Source organism: Leptodactylus fuscus, chromosome 4 (assembly GCF_031893055.1).
Source record: "Leptodactylus fuscus isolate aLepFus1 chromosome 4, aLepFus1.hap2, whole genome shotgun sequence".
In the NCBI taxonomy this organism is placed as follows: domain Eukaryota; kingdom Metazoa; phylum Chordata; class Amphibia; order Anura; family Leptodactylidae; genus Leptodactylus; species Leptodactylus fuscus.
Genome location: NC_134268.1, coordinates 174762517 through 174782820, shown reverse-complemented (window position 1 = coordinate 174782820; position 20304 = coordinate 174762517). Strand labels below are relative to the sequence as shown.

At 41.5% G+C, this 20304-nt stretch overlaps 1 protein-coding gene across 1 annotated transcript in view; it reads right to left on the bottom strand.

The window, feature by feature from the left end:
* The window catches only part of RFTN1 (raftlin, lipid raft linker 1), a 262249-nt gene that overhangs the window by 200847 nt on the left and 41098 nt on the right, over nt 1-20304 (bottom strand). Inside the window, exon 2 of the mRNA XM_075271433.1 lies at nt 11057-11212. Within this exon, the coding sequence (XP_075127534.1) occupies nt 11057-11201 (145 nt within the window). The 5' untranslated portion in view covers nt 11202-11212. The remainder of the gene's footprint in view (nt 1-11056; nt 11213-20304) is intronic.

Below are 20304 nucleotides of genomic sequence, written 5' to 3'. Positions count from 1 at the left end.
AAGTACATAAACTTCTACCATCTGCTCAATCCTCTCCTGGCTTTCGCTCAAAAAAACGCAACAAAATCTTTAACAAAAAAAGCTGCGTTTCCGCAATGTGGGGCCTTAGCCTTAAAGAGGACCTTTCACCAATTTGGGCACAGGCAGTTCTATATACTGCTACCGATTTGTACCCTGGGTAAAGAGCTATCGGTCCCGGTACCATAGCGCTTTACAGTCAGAAGGGCGTTCCTGACAGTCAGTCAGGTACGTCCTTCTCCACAGCAGCGCCTATCGCGCTGTACAGTGTGAGCGGGGAGGAACGTCCCCTCCCTCTGCTCACAGTACTCGTCCATAGACAAGTATTATCAGAAGGGGAGGGGGCGTTCCTCCCCTCTCACACAGCATAGCGCGATAGGCGCTGCTGTGGAGAAGGATATACCTGACTGACTGTCAGAAACGCCCTTCTGACTGTAAAGAGCTACGGTACCAGGACCGATAGCTCTTTACCTGGGGCACAGATCGGGAAAGTCGACAGTGCGCTGAATTCAGCGCACTGTCAGCTTTCCAGCAGTAAATAGAACTGCCTGTGCCGAAATCAGTAAAAGGTCCTCTTTAAGGCTATTCCTACGTGTGATCTACAAAAAAATTGATTTTAATGATAGAATCCCTTTAAATTGTCTATATTTTTTATAGTTAAAAAAAAAAATACCATACAACAATTTTCCATTTTCTCACACCATATGTATTGCATTCAACCTAAATGCTAACAGAAGGCGGCACAGAATAAAGGGAGGGGAGGAAAGAGGATGGTCTATTCATTAAGATGAGGAATGACTGACCCCATGACATCATTATGGCTCCCAAGCTGCTTGAAAAGGCTTGTCACTAAGTTCTGAAGATATATTACAGTATTACATTATGCTCCCTACACAGCCATGGGTGGATTCACAAAACAAAGGAAACCAGACGACATACTTTTGGAACTGTTAAGTTTACTTTATATGTTCTTGGCAAGTGCATTTTTAACCTATGGCATTACATGCGTATAGAAATACCGTGTCCGCTGCATCCTAATAAGTGTATCCATGTGCTGACACTTCCCAAATCACAAGCAGATGCTCACGAGGAGAACAGATGAAGCAGAACTTCATAAACTGACATTTTGAAACGTGGGTAAAGTTTAATGCCAAAGCTGTCTCTAAACACGGCATTGTTGACTTGTGCAAAAAGTAGAAGAATCATTTCCTGTCAAAGATTACAAGCATGAGCTAAACTCAGATAGTAAGATAATTGTACACCCCAAACCTGCGACCTAGAGAAAAAAAAGTCCTCCGAAAATAGTAATGTACAAATCAATAAATCTGCCCGGACGTCTTTTATTCATGACATGAACACAACAATATGCTCTTGGCTACTAAAAGCACCGAACCCTCTGATAAACCTTATGAAAAATAAGAAAGTAAAAAAGAATAAATGGAATAAAAATAAGCTTTCATTCGAGAAAGCATGTCTGAAAATCCTACTGTCAGTACACACAAAATTTTCACTCTTTCATTCCATTTTACGCAATTTCAATAGGACTGTCATTTCTATAAAATACCTCGGTGCCATTAGAGAAATTGCCCAGTTTAAGTCGTTAAGTGCACTTTGGCATCTGCCAGAATATGTGATTCCTGGGCTATTTGCCCCAAAATCCGAGTCCTGCTAGTTTTACTAGATTACACCTCATTCTGAGAATCTTAAAAGGGAAAATCCTACCTATTATTCTCCTTACAAAATGTAGAAAATCAATGCGAACAGAAGCCATCTTATACTCCTTCCAGCGTAGACATTACTTGTATGGGATTTGGATTAGTAAAATTTATTGACCTTATGTCTGCTAACAATCCAAAGCATAGTATAAGTTTGTACGTTCACAGAAATTGGACTTCAAACATTAGAAACAATTACAGTGGAAATATTCTAAAATGACACCAGTTTTTTCTGTTGTTCCCGCTTGGTGTATCTTGTACAGTAGTTTGACTAGTTCAAGAGTAGAGATGAGCGAACACCGTTCGATCGAATACATATTCGATTGTATATCAGGCCGTTCGAGGTAATAGATTGCAATCGAATACCACTAGCCAAAGGCAGAAAAAATTTGTATCCCCTCCCACCTTCCTCTGTCCTCTTCAGAGCGCCCTGCGCCCCGCCTCCCTAGACTAGTATTGTAGAGATGCAGGGAGTAGGCGGGGCTTAGAGCGGCTGGAGAGTGTGGGCGGGGAGACGTGAGTGCATCACTCAAGTCTCCCCTCCCAGTACCCGCCCACCCGCTCCTAAGCCCCGCCTTCTCCATAATACTAGTCTCGGGAGGCGGGGGCAGGGCGCTCTGAAGACATGTGGACAGAGGAGCTGCAGCTATGCAGGTAAGTGGACAACGGTGGGGGGTTCAAAAATTGAAACAATGCTGTGTAGTGAATAGGATCGTTTTTAAAATCCAATCTCCAAATGATCGGAAATCTCTGATGTAGCAGTGCTGGGAGTGCGCTCTGCTTGGTTGCATCTCGGGAGTAGTTGAGCTGAGCGCACGGCCCGATGTAGCAGTGCTGGCCAATGTAGCAGTGTCCGATGTAGCAGTCTCATGCAGCAGAGCTGGACCTGCTACACACTCAGCTCTGCTGCATTGGACTGCTACATCGGACACTGCTACATCGGCCAGCACTGCTACATCGGAGATGAAGCAGAGCTGGCCGTTCGTTGAGCTCGGGTACTCCAGAGTAGCCGAGCTGAGCGCATGGCCCGATGTAGCAGTGCTGGCCGATGTAGCAGTGTCCGATGCAGTAGAGCTGAGTGTGTAGCAGGTTCAGCTCTGCTTCATCTCGGCATAGGAATGCATTGACCAGCGTTGATTGGCCAAATGCCGTACTTCTGTATGGCATTCGGCCAATCAACGCTGGTCAATGCATTCCTATGGGAAAAATCAACTCCGGCATATCGCAAACTGACAGGGATCCCGACATAATAAAGGTACTTGATGCCCCCAGACATGCTTCCCCTGCTGTCCCAGTTGCATTCCAGGGTGTTGGCATCATTTCCTGGGGTGTCATAGTGGACTTGGTGACCCTCCTGAGTCGAATGGTCAGATCCCCTGAAACAAAGGATTTTGCCCCATAGACTATAATGGGGTTCGATTTTCATTCGAATAGTCAAATATTGAGTGGCTATTCAAAACGAATATCGAATATCAAACATTTTACTGTTCTCTCATCTCTATTCAAGAGAGACCCCAGCTCTGCTGGCATCTGGGTAGTCATCTGAAGGCAATTCCCTCACCATTTTTGTGGTTAATGAACAATAGTGCTGATGCAAGATATCCAACTATCAGCTATGAGCATGAGATCTCACCATCTACCAAAGGAACTGCCACATGTTATCGTAATAGCTGCATATGTCCCTCACCTCTGCAAAAAGCTGATTCTGCCTGTTATGTCTACATGTTGTGACCCCCCTTCTCGTGTCCTCCAACTGCAGTCGGGCTGTATCATCAACATCACTTTGCACAGAGAACTAAATGATCCTGCAGTGTGTCTGTGTTTCTTTCTGTTTAGTTGCTATGACTAGTATCCCTCTATCTGCCATGTGCTTTTATGTGTTTCTTTCTTGCTATATACTACTGTACCATCTATGATACTTTATTTCCCCATTGTGGGACTATTAAAGGATTATTTTATCTTATCTTATAACAGAGTGGCTGTGCTTGGTATTGGATCTCAGCCACAATCACATGAACAGACTTGAGCAGCACACTGGCCACATGACAAATGAATGTGATGTCAGTGGCCTGTGAAGTGGTCGCCACTGCTACCTTGATCAGCTGATCTGTGGGGGTCCTAAGGGTAAAGCCCTATTCACATCTGCATTCGGGCCATTCTGTTCCCCTCTCCGCATGAAATACACAAAGAGAAAAATCCTGCAAGCAGCACTTTTCTCTCCTTATTTTTCATGTGGAAACCACAAGGAACCCATTATAGTCTATGGGGCTGCATGTTTCCTTAAATAACCATTTTTTTATGCAGATTAGGTTTCCACTTGGGGGTCCCCAAGCAGACTACCTGAAAGGAAACCTGAACATAGATGTGGACCGAGCCTGAGTCATTAATATTTATACCCTCCAAAAAAGCCTTTACATGTTGTAGCATTGTGCTACCACTAACATTATACAGATGTAGCAAAGTTTAGCTAACACTATAAGTAAGTGGCCAACATGCGGCCCCTGCACAGATTAGATGCACATGAGCACTTTCAGCACTCTTGCCAAACACAACACGAGGCTGAAAGTTGAAACCTTTGGTCTCTGTATAGTGGCCAGGTGCTGGTACTGCAATTTAGCTCCAATACACAGAAAATTAATGGGTTATCTTTTTTTTTTTTTTTTTTTTAATATGACCCAAATAACAGGATTCATCAATACAAAAAAGCATAAGCAAATAATAAAAAGTAACTTATGTTTGTTGACACTTTCCATTTTAGGCCCGGTTCACATCTGCATTCAGAATTCCATTCGTGGAGTCCACTTGGGGACCCCCCGAACGGAAACCTATACACATAGAAAAGCGTTTACCTAGGAAAACAGACTATAATGGGGTCCACGTGGTTTCTGTTCAGTTTCCGCACGAAACATGCAGAGAGAAAACTCCTGTTTGCAGAATTTCATTTATTACTCGTCAGTACCCCAGCAGCTACACAATTTTATGAACCCTTTGGCATACTGAATTTTTTTTTTTTTGTTTTTCATACATTGAAGATTGTCCTCTGGATCTTGCTGTGCACCAGATTCTGTGATGAGATCTTAAAAATGACCTTTCATTGCATCGGCATCCCGTTGCGGCTAGCCGCGTGAAAAAGCCACATGGCGGAAAAGGTTTCTGCCGTATGAACTAACCCTTACTCTGAAGTGTTCAGAACATTGAGCTGTTCTACATCCTTTTCCTTCTGTTCTGAGTGATCGCTCTAGCTGTTGACTGGCTGGTCACCAATAAGTTATCTGGCTCATCGACACTGGTTTCATAAGCTGGAGGCATGGACATCAGCTGATCACGAGGCGACTTTTATCCAAAATGAGGTTTTGTGACAAGAGAGCAACTTATACATGTTACGGGGCTTTCACACTGGGTTTCTGTCTTCAGCCCCGGTGAAACTAGACAGTTTCGCCGGGGCTGAAGACAGAATGCACAAAGCGGAGAACGAGTGCAAGTGTGAAAGCCCCCTCAGGGGCCCTTCCCATCACGTTTGATCATCAGTTTATTTGATCAATATTGAAGACAAAAAACAGATGCAAAGAATGGATGAAAACAGATGGAAACTGATGACCATCCGTTTATATAGAGTCAATGTTAAATAAAAATGGATCAGTTTCTGTTCATTCTTTTGTGGGACAAAAAAGTGTGGTTTGTCCTGCTTTTCTGTCCTAGACTAACTGATCTGTTTTTATTTAACACTAGCTGGTACCCGCGACTTCGTCTGCGGTGATTGTAGAAGTGGGTATATACAAGCGGGGGTAAGGTTTTCGTACTGTGTATAAGGTATGGGATATGAAATGTAACTTTGTATCTTGTTTTTGCTGTAATTCAGACAATACATGAGACTTTTGTGTTGAAGTTAATTTGTATTTGAGCTGCTATACGGTGTTGTGAGAAACTTTACATAGTGACTTTGGGACAGAAGTATTTGAAGTTCCCGCCGATGGCATTTTTTGATTTTCGTTTTTGACTCCCCTCCCTCTAAACCCCATAACTTTTTTATTTCTCCGCTCCCAGAGCCATATGAGGTCTTAATTTTTCCTGGGATAAATTTTTCTTCATGATGCCACCATTAGTTATTCTATATAATGTACTGGGAAGCAGGGGAAAAATTCAGAATGGGGTGGATTTGAAGAAAAAATGCATTTCTGCGACTTTCTTACGGGCTTTGGTTTTACGGCATTCACTGTGCAACCAAAATGACATGTCCCTTGTATTCTGTGCTTCGTTACGATTCCGGGGATACCAAATTTATATGGTTTTATTTACATTTTGACCCCTTAAAAAAAATCCAAAACTGTGTTAAAAAATTTTTTTTTGAAAAGTCGCCATATTCCGACAGCCGTAACTTTTTTATACGTCCGTGTACGGGGATGTATAGGGCGTCTTTTTTTGCGGGGTCGGGTGTACTTTGTAGTTCTACCATTTTTGGGAAATGTTATTGCTTTGATCACTTTTTATGCAAATTTTTAGCAGAATCAAAACAGTGAAAAAACGGCGGTTTGGCACTTTTGACCATTTTTCCCGCTACGGCGTTTACCGAACAGGAAAAATATTTGTATAACTTTGTAGAGCGGGCGATTTAGGACGCGCGGATACCTAACATGTATGTATTTCACAGTTTTTAACTACTTTTATATGTGTTCTAGGGAAAGGGGGGTGATTTGAATTTTTAATCCTTTTTATTTATTTTTTTTATATTTTTTTTACTTTTTTTAAACTTTTTTTTTTGCATTTATTAGACCGCCTAGGGGTATTGACATGGGTGGGCGGTGTCGCAGATTGTCAGAGTGGTGGGGGCAAACATGGCTGCTCCGGAGCGTTAAAGAGCGCCTCCTAGAGAATTGTTAAGGTGAGGGGCAAAGTGGTAAAGTATATGTATATGAGATTGTGTGGGGTTAGGGGCGAGGCTGTAGAGGGCAATATGAATTTTGTGGCTTGCTATGGTCCAAAGTGTGTGAGATTGCAGAGATGGTGGTGTGAGTTTGGGTTTTGTGGGGGTCCTGGCACAAACGTATGTGCGCTATTGTGACGAAAAGTAGCCTATTGTTTAATCGAGTGTAATAACTATGTTTGTGGAAAATTTCAGCCAAATCGGTGGAGCGGTTTTTGCGTGATTGACCGCCAAACATCCGAACATCCAAAGGGTCCTGGGAAAAACGTATGTGAGCTATTGTGACGAAAAGTAGCCTATTGCGCAATCAAGTGTAGGGACTATGTTTGTGGAAAATTTCAGCCAAATCGGGGTCCAAAGTGTGTGAGATTGCAGAGATGGTGGTGTGAGTTTGGGTTTTGTGGGGGTCCTGGGAAAAACGTATGTGCGCTATTGTGACAAAAAGTAGCCTATTGTTTAATCGGGTGTATTAACTATGTTTGTGGAAAATTTCAGCCAAATCGGTGGAGCGGTTTTTCCGTGATTGAGGAACAAACATCCGAACATGCAAACATCCAAACACACAAACCCACAAACTCACAAACTTTCACATTTATAATATTAATAGGATACAAACCTTTGAAGCAGGGGTGATAAAATACCATATAGAGATAAAAGTCAGTGACCTGTTCAGAGGTAGATTTACAGGGTATCTGAAAAGTAATGTCACCAACATGAACTAAGGACTGAGGATGAATCAGGTCTGCAGTCATTAGAATTCTAAAGACATTGTCTAGCTCATAGACATGGCATGTAATATAATACTGTAATTTACCAACTAAAATCATTTCCGCATAAGGAACAAAACAGGAGATTTGCTATATTGACTATGTGAGTCACTGGACAAACTAGTCATCTACTATACTTATTACACTAATGACCATAAGAAAGACAGTATGCCATATAAACATTTATACAACAACAACAAAAAAACCAAGTTGTTGGCAATGGAAAAAATGCTGCACTGTCAGACAGACACGGAACACAAAGTTACTGATCCCAGATGCCTCTCATGTCTGCGGACTTGGGAAGAAAAATAAAGAAATGTAAGAATCATCAAGTGAAGCCTCTGGTCATACTGGAAGCCATTGCTAAAAGTAGACACACAAACTAGGCTCAACATACTGTAGTAAACAAAATATAGTCTACGAATATATCATGCAGCATCCTCTATGAAAACAAGACTATATCAGTGTACCACCACTGAATGCATTAACAGGTAAATGTACAGCCGCACTCCTTTATGGTCCCATAGTGAGAACGAGGGATTTATTGCTTTTCTAAAGGGCTTTTCCAGTTTCATGTACAAAAGCTTCAACAATGTGTAATAAAAACTTAAGCAATTTTCTAATATACTATGTTTCAATTCCTCACCAAGACCTCTGTGAATGAGGACATTCTTGTTTACCTGATGCTGAAACTGAAGCTGATCACAAGAAGATAGATCCTGTTTTTCCCCAATTAAGTGAAGTGGTGGCTGCACATATCCGGTGCCATGCCACTGAACTCAATGGGACTGTCGTAGATAGGAAATTACAGCACTCACCTGTTTTCGGCAATTCCATAGAGTTGAATGAAACATCAGCGGTCATGGATGACTGCGGATCCATTCAAATGGGCTCTCTTCTTGTGGTCAATGGGGGTCCCAGCACAGGATAGGGGTTAAGTGTGATTATGGGATGGAAAATATTACGACTTTCTCATATACTTTCTGTTTCGATTATACAATTTCTAGCTCGGCCCTGCAGTCCATCTACATAGTGGCCCTGAAATCTTGTGATCATCCCAACATTCTGTAATCACCCCTTAAGCTAGGTTCACAATAGTGTTCATGTTTCCATCCTTTGGGTCTGCTTGGAGACCGAAAAAACAGAAACCCAATCTGCTTAAAGAGGACCTTTCATCAGATCGGGCACATGCAGTTCTATATACTGCTGGAAAGCTGACAGTGCGCTGAATTCAGTGCACTGTCGGCTTTCCCGATCTGTGCCCGGGTAAAGTGCTATCGGTCCCGGTAAAGTACCGCTTTAGGATCAGAAGGGCGTTTCTGACTATTAGCCAGGGACGCCCTTCTGCCCAGCAGCGCCTATCGTGCTGTACTGTGGAGCGGGGAGGAACGCCCCCTCCCCTCCTGATAATACTCGTCTATGGACGAGCTGTGTGAGCAGATGGAGGGGGCGTTCCTCCCCGCTCCACAGTACAGCGCGATAGGCAGTGCTGGGCAGAAGGGCGTCCCTGGCTAATAGTCAGAAACGCCCTTCTGATACTAAAGCGCTACGGTCCCGGGACCGATAGCGCTTTACACCGGGCACAGATCGGGAAAGCGCACTGTCAGCTTTCCAGCAGTATATAAAACTGCATGTGCCCGATCTGATGAAAGGTCCTCTTTAACTGGGGTCCACTGGGGGTTTCCACTGAAAATGACAGAAAAATGTTTTCTCTCCGCCTATTTTAAGCGGCATGGGGGACGGAGCCTCATACTGAGACTCGAACGCTAGTGTGAACTTAGCATTATCCTCTGTTCTGTGGACAAGGGATAATTCAACTGCAATAAGTGTTATTTCCATAAGCTGGAAAGCTTTTTAGCTTTTGCCATCAGGGATTTATACCAATCATATTTTGTGTGTTGAAACAGTTTCCTTTTTCTTTTTTAGAACATCTGTCTAAAGACAAACACAATCACTTTGCATTATAGCTTATCTTATTTTAGTGGTTTTTACATTGTTGCTCTTTTCTCATTGTTAAAAACTTTATATTTTCATAATTTTTTTAAGATCATGGATACAGTTTACATTACATGGTTGACAGTCATTTCGAAACTTTTTGATGGAAACACTCTCTACAATGTGATATAGTTTTTCCCTTCTTTGACATACGGTTTAAAGTGAAGTTATTCTGGTCTAAAATGGCTATGAAAAGTCTCAATATCTTTGGCACCCCTGCAATTCTGTCAGATAATACTCAATTCTTCCACAAAATGATTACAATCACAAATTCTTTGGTATTATTATCTTCATTTAATTTGTCTTCAATGGAAAACCATAAAAAGAATTGTCAAAAATCCAAATTGGATATAATTCCACAGCAAACATAAAAAAGGGGGTGGACAAAAGTATTGGCACTGTTTGAAAAATCATGTGATGTTTCTCTAATTTGTGTAATTAACAGCACCTGTTACTTACCTGAGGCACCTAACTGGTGGTGGCAATAACTAAATCACACTTGCAGCCAGTTGAAATGGATTAAAGTTGACTCAAGCTCTGTCCTGTGTCCTTGTGTGTACCACATTGAGCATGGAGAAAAGAAAGAAGACCAAAGAACTGTCTGAGGACTTGAGAAGCAAAATTGTGAGGAAGCATGAGCAATCTCAAGGCTACAAGTCCATCTCCAAAGACCTGAATGTTCCTGTGTCTACCGTGAGCAGTGTCTTCAAGAAGTTTAAAGCCCATGGCACTGTGGCTAACCTCCCTAGATGTGGACGGAAAAGAAAAATTGACGAGAGATTTCAACGCAAGATTGTGCGGATGGCACTGGACTGCTTGACCGTGTGCATGGCATTATGAAGACTACCAACAAATTTTGCAGCATAATGTAGGGCCCAGTGTGAGAAAGCTGGGTCTCCCTCAGAGGTCATGGGTCTTCCAGCAGGACAATGACCCAAAACACACTTCAAAAAGCACTAGAAAATGGTTTGAGAGAAAGCACTGGAGACTTTTAAAGTGGCCGGCAATGAGTCCAGTCCTGAATCCCATAGAACACCTGTGGAGAGATCTCAAAATGGCAGTTTGGAGAAGGCCCCCTTCACATCTCAGGGACCTGGAGCAGTTTGCCAAAGAAGAATGGTCTAAAATTCCAGCAGAGCATTGTAAGAAACTCATTGATGGTTACCGGAAGCGGTTGTTCGCAGTTATTTTGTCTAAAGGTTGTGCTACCAAGTATTAGGCTGAGGGTGCCAATACTTTTGTCCGGACCATTTTTGGAGTTTTGTGTAAAATGATCAATGATTTGACTTTTTTTTCATTCTCTTTTGTGTTTTTTCATTGCAAGCAAAATAAATGAAGATATTAATACCAAAGAGGTTGTGCTTGCAATCATTTTCTTGAAGAAACTAAGTATTATCTGACAGAATTGCAGGGGTGCCAATACTTTTGGCCAACACTGTATATGTTGTACATGCGGAGATTGTGAGATCACTCGGCATGCGTATTTAGTGGATAAGCCCCTTCTACAGCAAAACACGTTCCCAGTTTTTCACCTGTGTATGCCCAGTATGGAGGTCCAGGGACATGCCATAAGCCATGACATTAATGTATTTAAATGGCCGCAGGTCCTATGTTTTTTAAAAAAAGGAATGGCAACGTACCTTGGGAGATTGTTGTGAAATCCACATAACGGTATTCATAGGATACATCTATCTTGGTTTCAACATGTGGTCGCTTCAGTGTTGAATATATATTGCCTGGTCTTTTCTCATCAAATTTCTCAAGTTTGTTTAATCCACAGCCCATTGTAACGGGTGCTGAAAGAGAGAAAATAACAAATATAAGAAAAACAGGACTTGTTTATGTGAAACCAAAGTCAGAGCAATAACTCGTGACAAAAACTTGAAATGAGAACAAGTAGTGTGAAAACTGCTCAGAGAGGAACTGCTGTACAATTAAGGAACTCCAATAGAAGTTTCATTGAGGACTTATTCACATGGTCAGTTATCTGAATCAGAAAATGTGAGTCAAAACCAATAAGTGGAGACTTCACAGACTTTTTTTTTTTATTCCAGACACTGGACAGTCCACCACCAGCTTTCAAAATCATATCCGCATTGACCTTTATTAGTATTATCTCAGTGTCAAAGAAAATAATTTCTTATATAATATAAGTAAGCTTTAATTCATCTTCATTAAAATACCATCCCTACAATCTCCACTGCTTTAGTAGTAAACAAAAAGACGCCAAGAAACCCTAACAAACAATTAAGTAGGATGAATCCTCCAATGTACATGTATATGGTCGGATTCCCCTAAAATGAGCAACCATTGATCGGGTTTTGTATCCAGAACCCTAAACTGCACCCTTTTTAATGTCACAAGACAGGACACAACTATTGAGAGGTCACGGATAACCTGATATCATAACATATTACGGATTGTTATCCCCTGTCCAAAGTGTTTCTTCCTGGATAACATCATGGACAATAAAAAATAATAAATAAGTATAACTTATGACGCGCTACAAAAATTACCTTACTGTGACTAATGTCAGGCTGTCAAAGCCAAATGTATATGGATATAACAAAGGCACATTATATACAGCATATAACATATATAACATACATTAAAACTGGACCAGCTGCAAACTAAATGTTAGATATCCATTGGATCCACAATATGGGAGAACTATAACATCTCTTAAGCCATATTGGGGATGCATCAAGGGATAAATATCAAATGTTTATCCCATGTTAAATAAGATGGAGGGATAGCTCTTCAGTCCAGGAGAAGTGGCCTCAGATATAAAAGCTAAAGTTCCACCATACTATGATGTAAGCGCACCCAAGCAGGCTATGCCACCTAAGCCCAATACTACACACTGTATGGTAAGTGAGCAACACAGATCCAAGTATGTTAACATTACACTGTCCCATAACGGCTGATCTGCAAGGGTCCTGGCTGCCTAACCCACAAAGATAATGGTCTATGGCCAACAAGTGAGAGAGTTCTAGTAAAACTGCTGTAGAGATAAAGTCTACCAGCGCACACAATGAGGTAATAAATAAATGAAGTCTTCCCTCTCCATAGACCTCTGTGTGCGAGGCTGAGTACAGAGGTCTATGGAGAGGGAAGTATGGAGGTCTATATAAATAGCCAAAAAAGGATAAAGAAACATATTTCTTTAATAAGATTTATTACCGAGTTTCTTATATTTGCATGTACTGTTCATTTAGGTTTTATAGACATGGCTGAGTATAAAATATACTCAGCGATTTCCACTAAGTTTGGCCAGTAGCAGAAACAGGTATAACTAAAATGGCAAGGCACTTGTCCAAGATCAGAAAAAACATGGCTGCACTTTTCCTAAACCAGCACCACACCTTTAAAGGTTATGTGATGTATTAAAGCTCACCTAGTCATTTACAGCTGCCCGCAAAATACAAATTGATAGCAAGGCCTTGAAGGCTGTTTCAAATACTAAGAACCCAATTAATGCCTCAGCAATGGGTCAAACTAGCAGGCAATTAAATGGAAAGTTATACTGAATCATCTCCCACAAAACTATATATCAATCTAATTTAATGGGTTATTCCCATCAGTCATATTGCTACGATATGGCATCAATATCTGATGAGATGTCTAAAGCAGGGGTCTCCTGCTACCCGATATGGTGCGTCAGAAAACACACAAACTGATAGTTGAGCATATATAAGCATGGGTTTGTCCAGTGCAGTTTATGATAGCTATAAGAACAGGTTTCATAGCCCCTATATCCTATAGTGAGAGAGCCACATTAATAAAAAGCCATATTGTCCTTTCTGGAATACTAAACAGGTACCAGGGATAGTTGGGGCTGCACAGAATAGCATCACAAGTTGTGTACTCCTGCTCTATAAGTTGCTGCCCATAGTTAGTCCTGCAGGCAGAGACATGGATGCACTTGTAGGGTCCATTATATGCAATGATAAGGAGTAATGTAACAGAAAATGTACCAAAGGATAACAGCAAATATCAGTTGGTACTTGGAGAGGAAACAAGAATTTTGATTTCTAAAGGATTCTCAATGTTGATGTCTTATATAGAGTAAAAACACTTCGTCTTATATTGAATTATGATCTCCTGCATTGAGGGAACACCGCTATCAACACTGGGCCATGACAAAAGGAAAAGAAAATCATTTGACCTTTTTGACATCCTATATGCATAGGACTGACTTCTTATGTCACATGTAGGTCATCACAAGGTCTGTACACATTACATTTAGCCTGACAAACTTGACAGATTCAGATGACCCTCTAATACAGGGGTAGGGAACCTTCGGCTCTCCAGCTGCTGTGAAACTACAACTCCCAACATGCCCCATTCACTTCCATGGGAGTTCTAAGAACAGCAGAGCAAGTATGCATGCTGGGAGTTGTAGTTTTGCAACAGCTGGAGAACCGTACCTTCCCTATTCCACTTTCCCCAGATGGCAGATGACGAGGAAGATATGGATCCAGCAATTGGATTTCAACTGCTCCAGTCTTTTGTTCAAGGGGAGATAAGCTACTGCCATAGAGGTCTGGCAACTTTCTCCCAATTCAGCACAGACGCACCGCCTGGCTATGGTGAGTGGCGCATGTGACTTTGGCAACATTGTTTCCAGACAAAAAATATATCGGGCTTTAGACTGGAGCTCCTGAGCGAGGAAGAACATCATTCACTATAAAACACGCCGTCCTTTCATGACTGATCCTCCTAACAAATAATACCGTCCTACCTTAAGGTTAGTCATGAGAATGTGCGCACAAAGTGTCCCTGGAAACAGCTTCACATACTGGTAATTACACAAACTATACCGCTACTGAAATTCATACACAGTGCTATAGCTAAAGGGTGGCGTAGTCAAAATCAATGTAAATTAATATTTGTAGTGGTAAACCGCACCTAAAAGATCCCAGAAGTGAGAAGAGAAACATCACGAAAATGTAACAAATATTGTTATTAACAAAGTTACAGGTTTTTTTGGCGAAATAATTCATAATGAAGTGTTAGAAGCACACGGTGATGGATAAACTGTGCGTCAGTATTGGTTGCAGTAAGAATACTACAGTCCCAGCTAATTATAAACAGCGTGCAATCTGCATGATGTGAATAATTGCACATCCAGATGCTTGAATTGTTTAGACTTTCCCTCGCCTCCTACGTAAGAGTTCCCTTGAACAAAAATATCTCTAATGTCTGTTTGTTGTTGACCTGGTACTTTCAGCACTTATCAAGGAGTCAACCATCTTGTCAAATGGACTAATAGGCTAGCGCTTGTCACTTAAAGAGGACCTGTCAGCAAGTGCAGAATGCTAAATGACATCCATCATGTGATTTGGCGTTTTTTTTTCCTACTTGTTCAAAACATATTGCATTCAGCAAGTTATATGTAAATTAGGTTTGATTTTTGCCAATAAACTACCAGTGAGTGAGTGAAGAAAAGAGAAATCTAAATCAAATCAATATTTGGTATGGCCACCCAATGGTGGAGGAATCCTGGAAGTGATTATATCAACTTCATCAGGTCTGTCTGGGATTATATGAAGAGACAGAATGATGTGACAAACCATATAGACACAGAAGATCTGGGCTTAGTTCTCCAAGATGTTTGGAACAACCTCCTTGCCGAGTTCCTTCAAGTACTGTGTCCATGTGACCTAGAAGAACTGATGCTGTCTTGAAGGCAAAGGGTGGTCACACCAAATATTGGATTAACGTTATGTTCCCATCCGTGACACTGTGTCCGTAGTTCTGGTCCATCGAAGGAGCAGAACAACAGACACACGGACCACTAACACAGCGTATAACAATGGTGCCAAGTGGACCACATTGACTATAATGGGATCTGTCAGGTGTCCGTTCTTAGAAAGTAAAACTACCAGATGAAAAAGTCAGACTTACAGAACTTTTTTGTCTGACTCTGATGCAGATGTGAACATAACCTTAGATTTCCCTTTTGTTCATTCACTTCATCTTAAAAATAAACTTGTTTTTGAAAACATTCATACATAGCTCAAGTCCCCCCCCCACACACACACACACATGCCTAAAACTTTTGAACACCGCTGTATATTACTATTGAACATTTTAGGTATTTACAGGCATATTCATTTAAAGTTGTTGTTATTAAAACACAGACTTATCTGCAGGCAACATGTTAAAGAGCAGAAAGAACAGAGCAGGTATATAATTTTGTGGGGAAAGATTCAGTATAACTTGTGATGTAGTCACCTAAAGGGGTTTTCTGGGGAATATTAATGGATTGGTTCACTTGAATGGGACAGAGCTGTGATCAGGCCATGTGACCAATGAGCATAATGTCATGGGACAAGTAAAGCAGAAACAGTGCACAGAGAATACTGTTGCTTCAATCAGCTGATCCCCGGGCATCATGGTATTGGACTCCCATGGATCTTTAATTGACAACTTATCATATCTCAAGTGAAAAGTGGCAAAAAACCCCTTTAAGGCTAAGAACCCACGTATCGGAACACAGCTAAAAAATGCTGAAGAAAAAAATGTAGCAGAAACAGATTGCATTCTTTTCTGCAACTTTTTTCATTGAGTTTTTGCTGTTTTTTTCTTACACTATTAAATCCTCTATTAAAGGTTAAACGCTTGCGATTCTACAGCTGGAATTGACATTCTAAGTTTTTAAAAAACATGCGTATTTATAAAGGCAGCTTTTCCACACCTCTCTTTTTCCCAGAATGTGTATATGGAATGAGATTAAACTGTGTAAGCAGAGGCGGCTGTGATCAGGAGCGGGGATCGGTAAGTGAGGCCGCGAGCCCGCGAACCCTAACAACACAGCTATCATTATATTCTGGGGTCTTACTGTTACTTACCTAACCTGCGCTCCGGCGGGCTTCAGGCCTGTTTGGTAATGTCCCAGACATCACATGGGCTGGGCCGGTGTCGCGACGCAGGCCTGGCTCACGTGACATCTGTACCGACAATAAAAATGTCCTAAATCAGCAGGGAGTGTGCCAGGGCCAGGAAAGGTAAGTAATATTGTTTTTTATGTTTGTATCCTCCCCTGGGTCTCCGATCATTATACTCTGGGGTCTGACTATAACAGTATAATAATTGTTCCTAATACCAGGCATAATACTGTGTGCAGGGGCTACTATGGAGCATAATACTGTGTGCAGGGGCCACCCAGAAGCATAATACTGTGTGCAGGGGCCACTATGGGGGATAATACTGTGTGCAGGGGCCACTATGTGGCATAATACTGTGCGCAGGGGCCACCCAGAAGCATAATACTGTGTGCAGGGGCCACTATGGGGGATAATACTGTGTGCAGGGGCCACTATGTGGCATAATACTGTGTGCAGGGGCCACCCAGAAGCATAATACTGTGTACAGGGGCCACTATGTGGCATAATACTGTGTGCAGGGGCCACTATGAAGCATAATACTGTGTGCAGGGGCCACTATGTGTCATAATACTGTGTGCAGGGGCCACTATGGCGCATAATAGTGTTTGTAGGGGCATAATAGTCTATTCAGGAATGTTTGTGCAGAGGGGGAGTAATGTTCGCCTTGGGCCCAGCCATTCCTAGTTACGCCACGGGGTCTTGACAAAGTATGCTTTCCTGTAAATTGAGTATGAAAACACAGCAAAACCACATCAAATACATCTCAGGATAGTGACAACCAGATCTAAATCATAACCATTACTATCCTGAAACAGGCGCATGTAGACGTACCCAAATGGTCATGACTTAGATCTGGTTGTCACAATTTTGAGATGTCCTTGATGACAATTTGCTGTGTTTTCATGTAAAATTGACAGGAGCGCATACCTTCTTGTCAGCTTCATAAAACCCACAGCAAAACGGAAGCGCGCTTAAAGCAACACTCCGGTGAAATATATTATTCTCTAGGCTTTTAGTACCGGCCATAATCTTTTGTTGAATCACTAGACAGTTTGTCATTGGGATTTCTTCTGTACAGACAGCCAGAATTACAGCTCATTGGCTTCTGTATTTAACCGGTTAAGGACCAGGCCCAAAAGTATGTTAAAGACCAGGCCTTTTTTTTTCAAAACTGACATGTGTCACTTTAAATGGCAATAACTTTGAGACGGTTTAACTTACACAAGTGGTTTTGAGACAGTTTTTTTCGTAACACATTATACTTCATGTTAGTGGTAAATATTAATCAATATTTGTGTATTTATTTATAAAAAAAACTAGGAAATTTGATGGAAATTTGGAAAAAATTGCAATTTTCAAAATGTGAAATTCTCTGCTTTTCAGGCAGATAGTCATACCACCCAAATACATAAATAAATATTATCTCCCATATCTCTGCTTTATATCGGCATCATCTTTTGATTGTCTTTTAATTTATTTTGGACGTTACAAGGCTTACAAGTGTAACAGCGATTTTCTAGATTTGCAAGAAAATTCCCCAAACCAATTTTTTAGGGACCGCTTCAGTTCTGTAAGGAATTATAAAGGCCTGTATAATAGAAACCCCCATAAATCACCCCATTTTCAAAACTACACCCCTCAAATTATTCAAAACAGCATTTGGGATGTTTGTTAACCCTTTAAGTTTTTCATAAGAATAAAAATAATATGGCAGTGAAATTTAGACATTTTATTTTTTTTCATTAATACATTCATTTAGACCTAAAATTAACACATTCACAAAGGGTTAAAGGAGAAAATGCATCTCACATTTTGTTATGCAATTTCTCCCGTGCACAGAAATACCCCACATGTGGGTGTAAACTGATTTTTGGGTACACAGCAGTGCATGGAAGGGAAGGAGCGACACTGGGTGTGTGAACAGCAGATTTTGCTGGAATAATTTTCAGGCACCATGCCTCATTTGCAGAGCCCCTAGAGTACCAAAACAATGGAAACCCCCCAAAAGTGACCCCATTTTAGAATCTACACCCCTCACAGAATTCATCAAGGGGTATAGTCAGCATTTTGACCCTACAGTTGTTTCACAGATTTTACTAACATTGGGATGTGTAAATGAAAAATTACTAAAATGTCACTTTATCCCCAAAGTTTTAATTTTCACAAGGGGATAAAGGACTAAAAGCCCCCCACAGTTTGTTACACAATTTCTCCTGAACACGGCAATACCCCATGTGTGGCCATATTCTGCTGTATGGGGACATGGCGGGGCTTGGAATGGAAAGAGCGCTATTTGGCTTTTGGATGGCAGATTTTGCTGGAATAATTTTAGGTGCCATGTCTCATTTGCAGAGCCCCTAGAGTACCAATACAGTGGAAACCCCCTAAAAGTGACCCCATTTTGGAAACTACACCCCCCACAGAACATATTAAAGGGTAGAGTGAGCATTTTGACCCTACCGCTGTTTCACAGATTTTATTAATATTGGGGCATGAAAATGAAAAATTACTTTTTTTCCAATAAACTGTCAATTTAGCCCCAAATTTTTCATTTTCACAAGAGGATAAAGGGGAAAAAGCTCCATAAAGTTTGTTAAACAATTTCTCCTGAACACAGAAATGCCCCATATGTGGTCATAACCTGCTGTATGGGAACATGGCGGGGCTCAGAATGGAAAGAGGGCTATTTGGCTTTTGAAGGACAGATTTTGCTGGAATATTTTTCAAGTCCCATGTCGCATTTGCAGAGCCCCTAAAGTACCAATACAGTGGAAACCCCCTAAAAGTGACCCCATTTTGGAAACTACACCACTCATAGAATTTATCTAGGGGTATACTGAGCATTTTGGCCTCACAGCTGTTTCACAGATTTTATTAACATTGGGATGTAAAAATGAAAAATTACTTTTTTTCCCAATGAATCGTCCATTTAGCGCCATATTTTTAATTTTGCAAGTAGTTAAAGAATTAAAAGCCCCCCACAGTTTGTTACAAAATTTCTCCTGAACACGGCAATACCCCATATGTGGCCATAATCTGCTGTATGGGTACATGGTGGGGCTCAGAATGGAAAGAGAGCTATTTGGATTTTGGAGGGCAGATGTGGCTGGAATAGTTTTCAGGTGCCATGTCGCATTTGCTGAGCCCCTAAAGTATCAATACAATGGAAACCCCCCATTGTGACCCCATTTTAGAAGCTACACCTGTCAAGGAATGAATCAAGGGGTATTATCATTTTGTGCCTAAAATGCTTCCAAAAAATGAATGTCCAAAATGAAAATTTAAATTTTGAAAGAAATATGCCATTTCGGTGCCCCATACATTGCACCCACTTTGTGTTGTCAGAGACCTGCACTCCTAAAACTATTAAGGGGCCATCCCGAGGGGCAAAAAATATATATATGTGGGTGTAAACTGCTGCTTGGGCACACAGGAGGGCTCAGAAGGGAAGGAGCACTGCGCTTTTTAGCTTTTGGGGTACAGATTTAGAGGGACTTTCTGGGGGCCATGTTCCTTTTGGAGAGACCTGGAGGTAACTGTAAACCCCATTTTGTAGGGGCAAGTTTAGGGTCTCTGCAAAAGTGTCATGGCATCCAAAAACCAAACCGTCTGCGCTCCAAAAACCCAATAACCCTTCTTCCCTTCTGTGTCCGGCTGTGCCCTAATATCAGTTTATACCCACATATGACATTACGTCCGTTATCCCGGGTACACCAGTGTCATACATGTGTCATACATGTGGCATAAACTGCAGTTTGGGCGCACAGCAGGGCGCAGAAGGGAAGGAGCGCGATGAGGCTTTTGGAGTACAGATTCAGATGTTTGGTATCTGGACGCCATGCCATGTTTGTAGAGCCTGTAAGGTACCAGAAAAGTGGATTCCCCAAAGGAGTGACCCCATTTTGAAAACTGCACCCCTCAAAGAATTTCTCAGGGGGTGTAGTGAGTATTAGTATCCCGGACATGACTGCACAGCGGATGGCGAAGAGGGAATG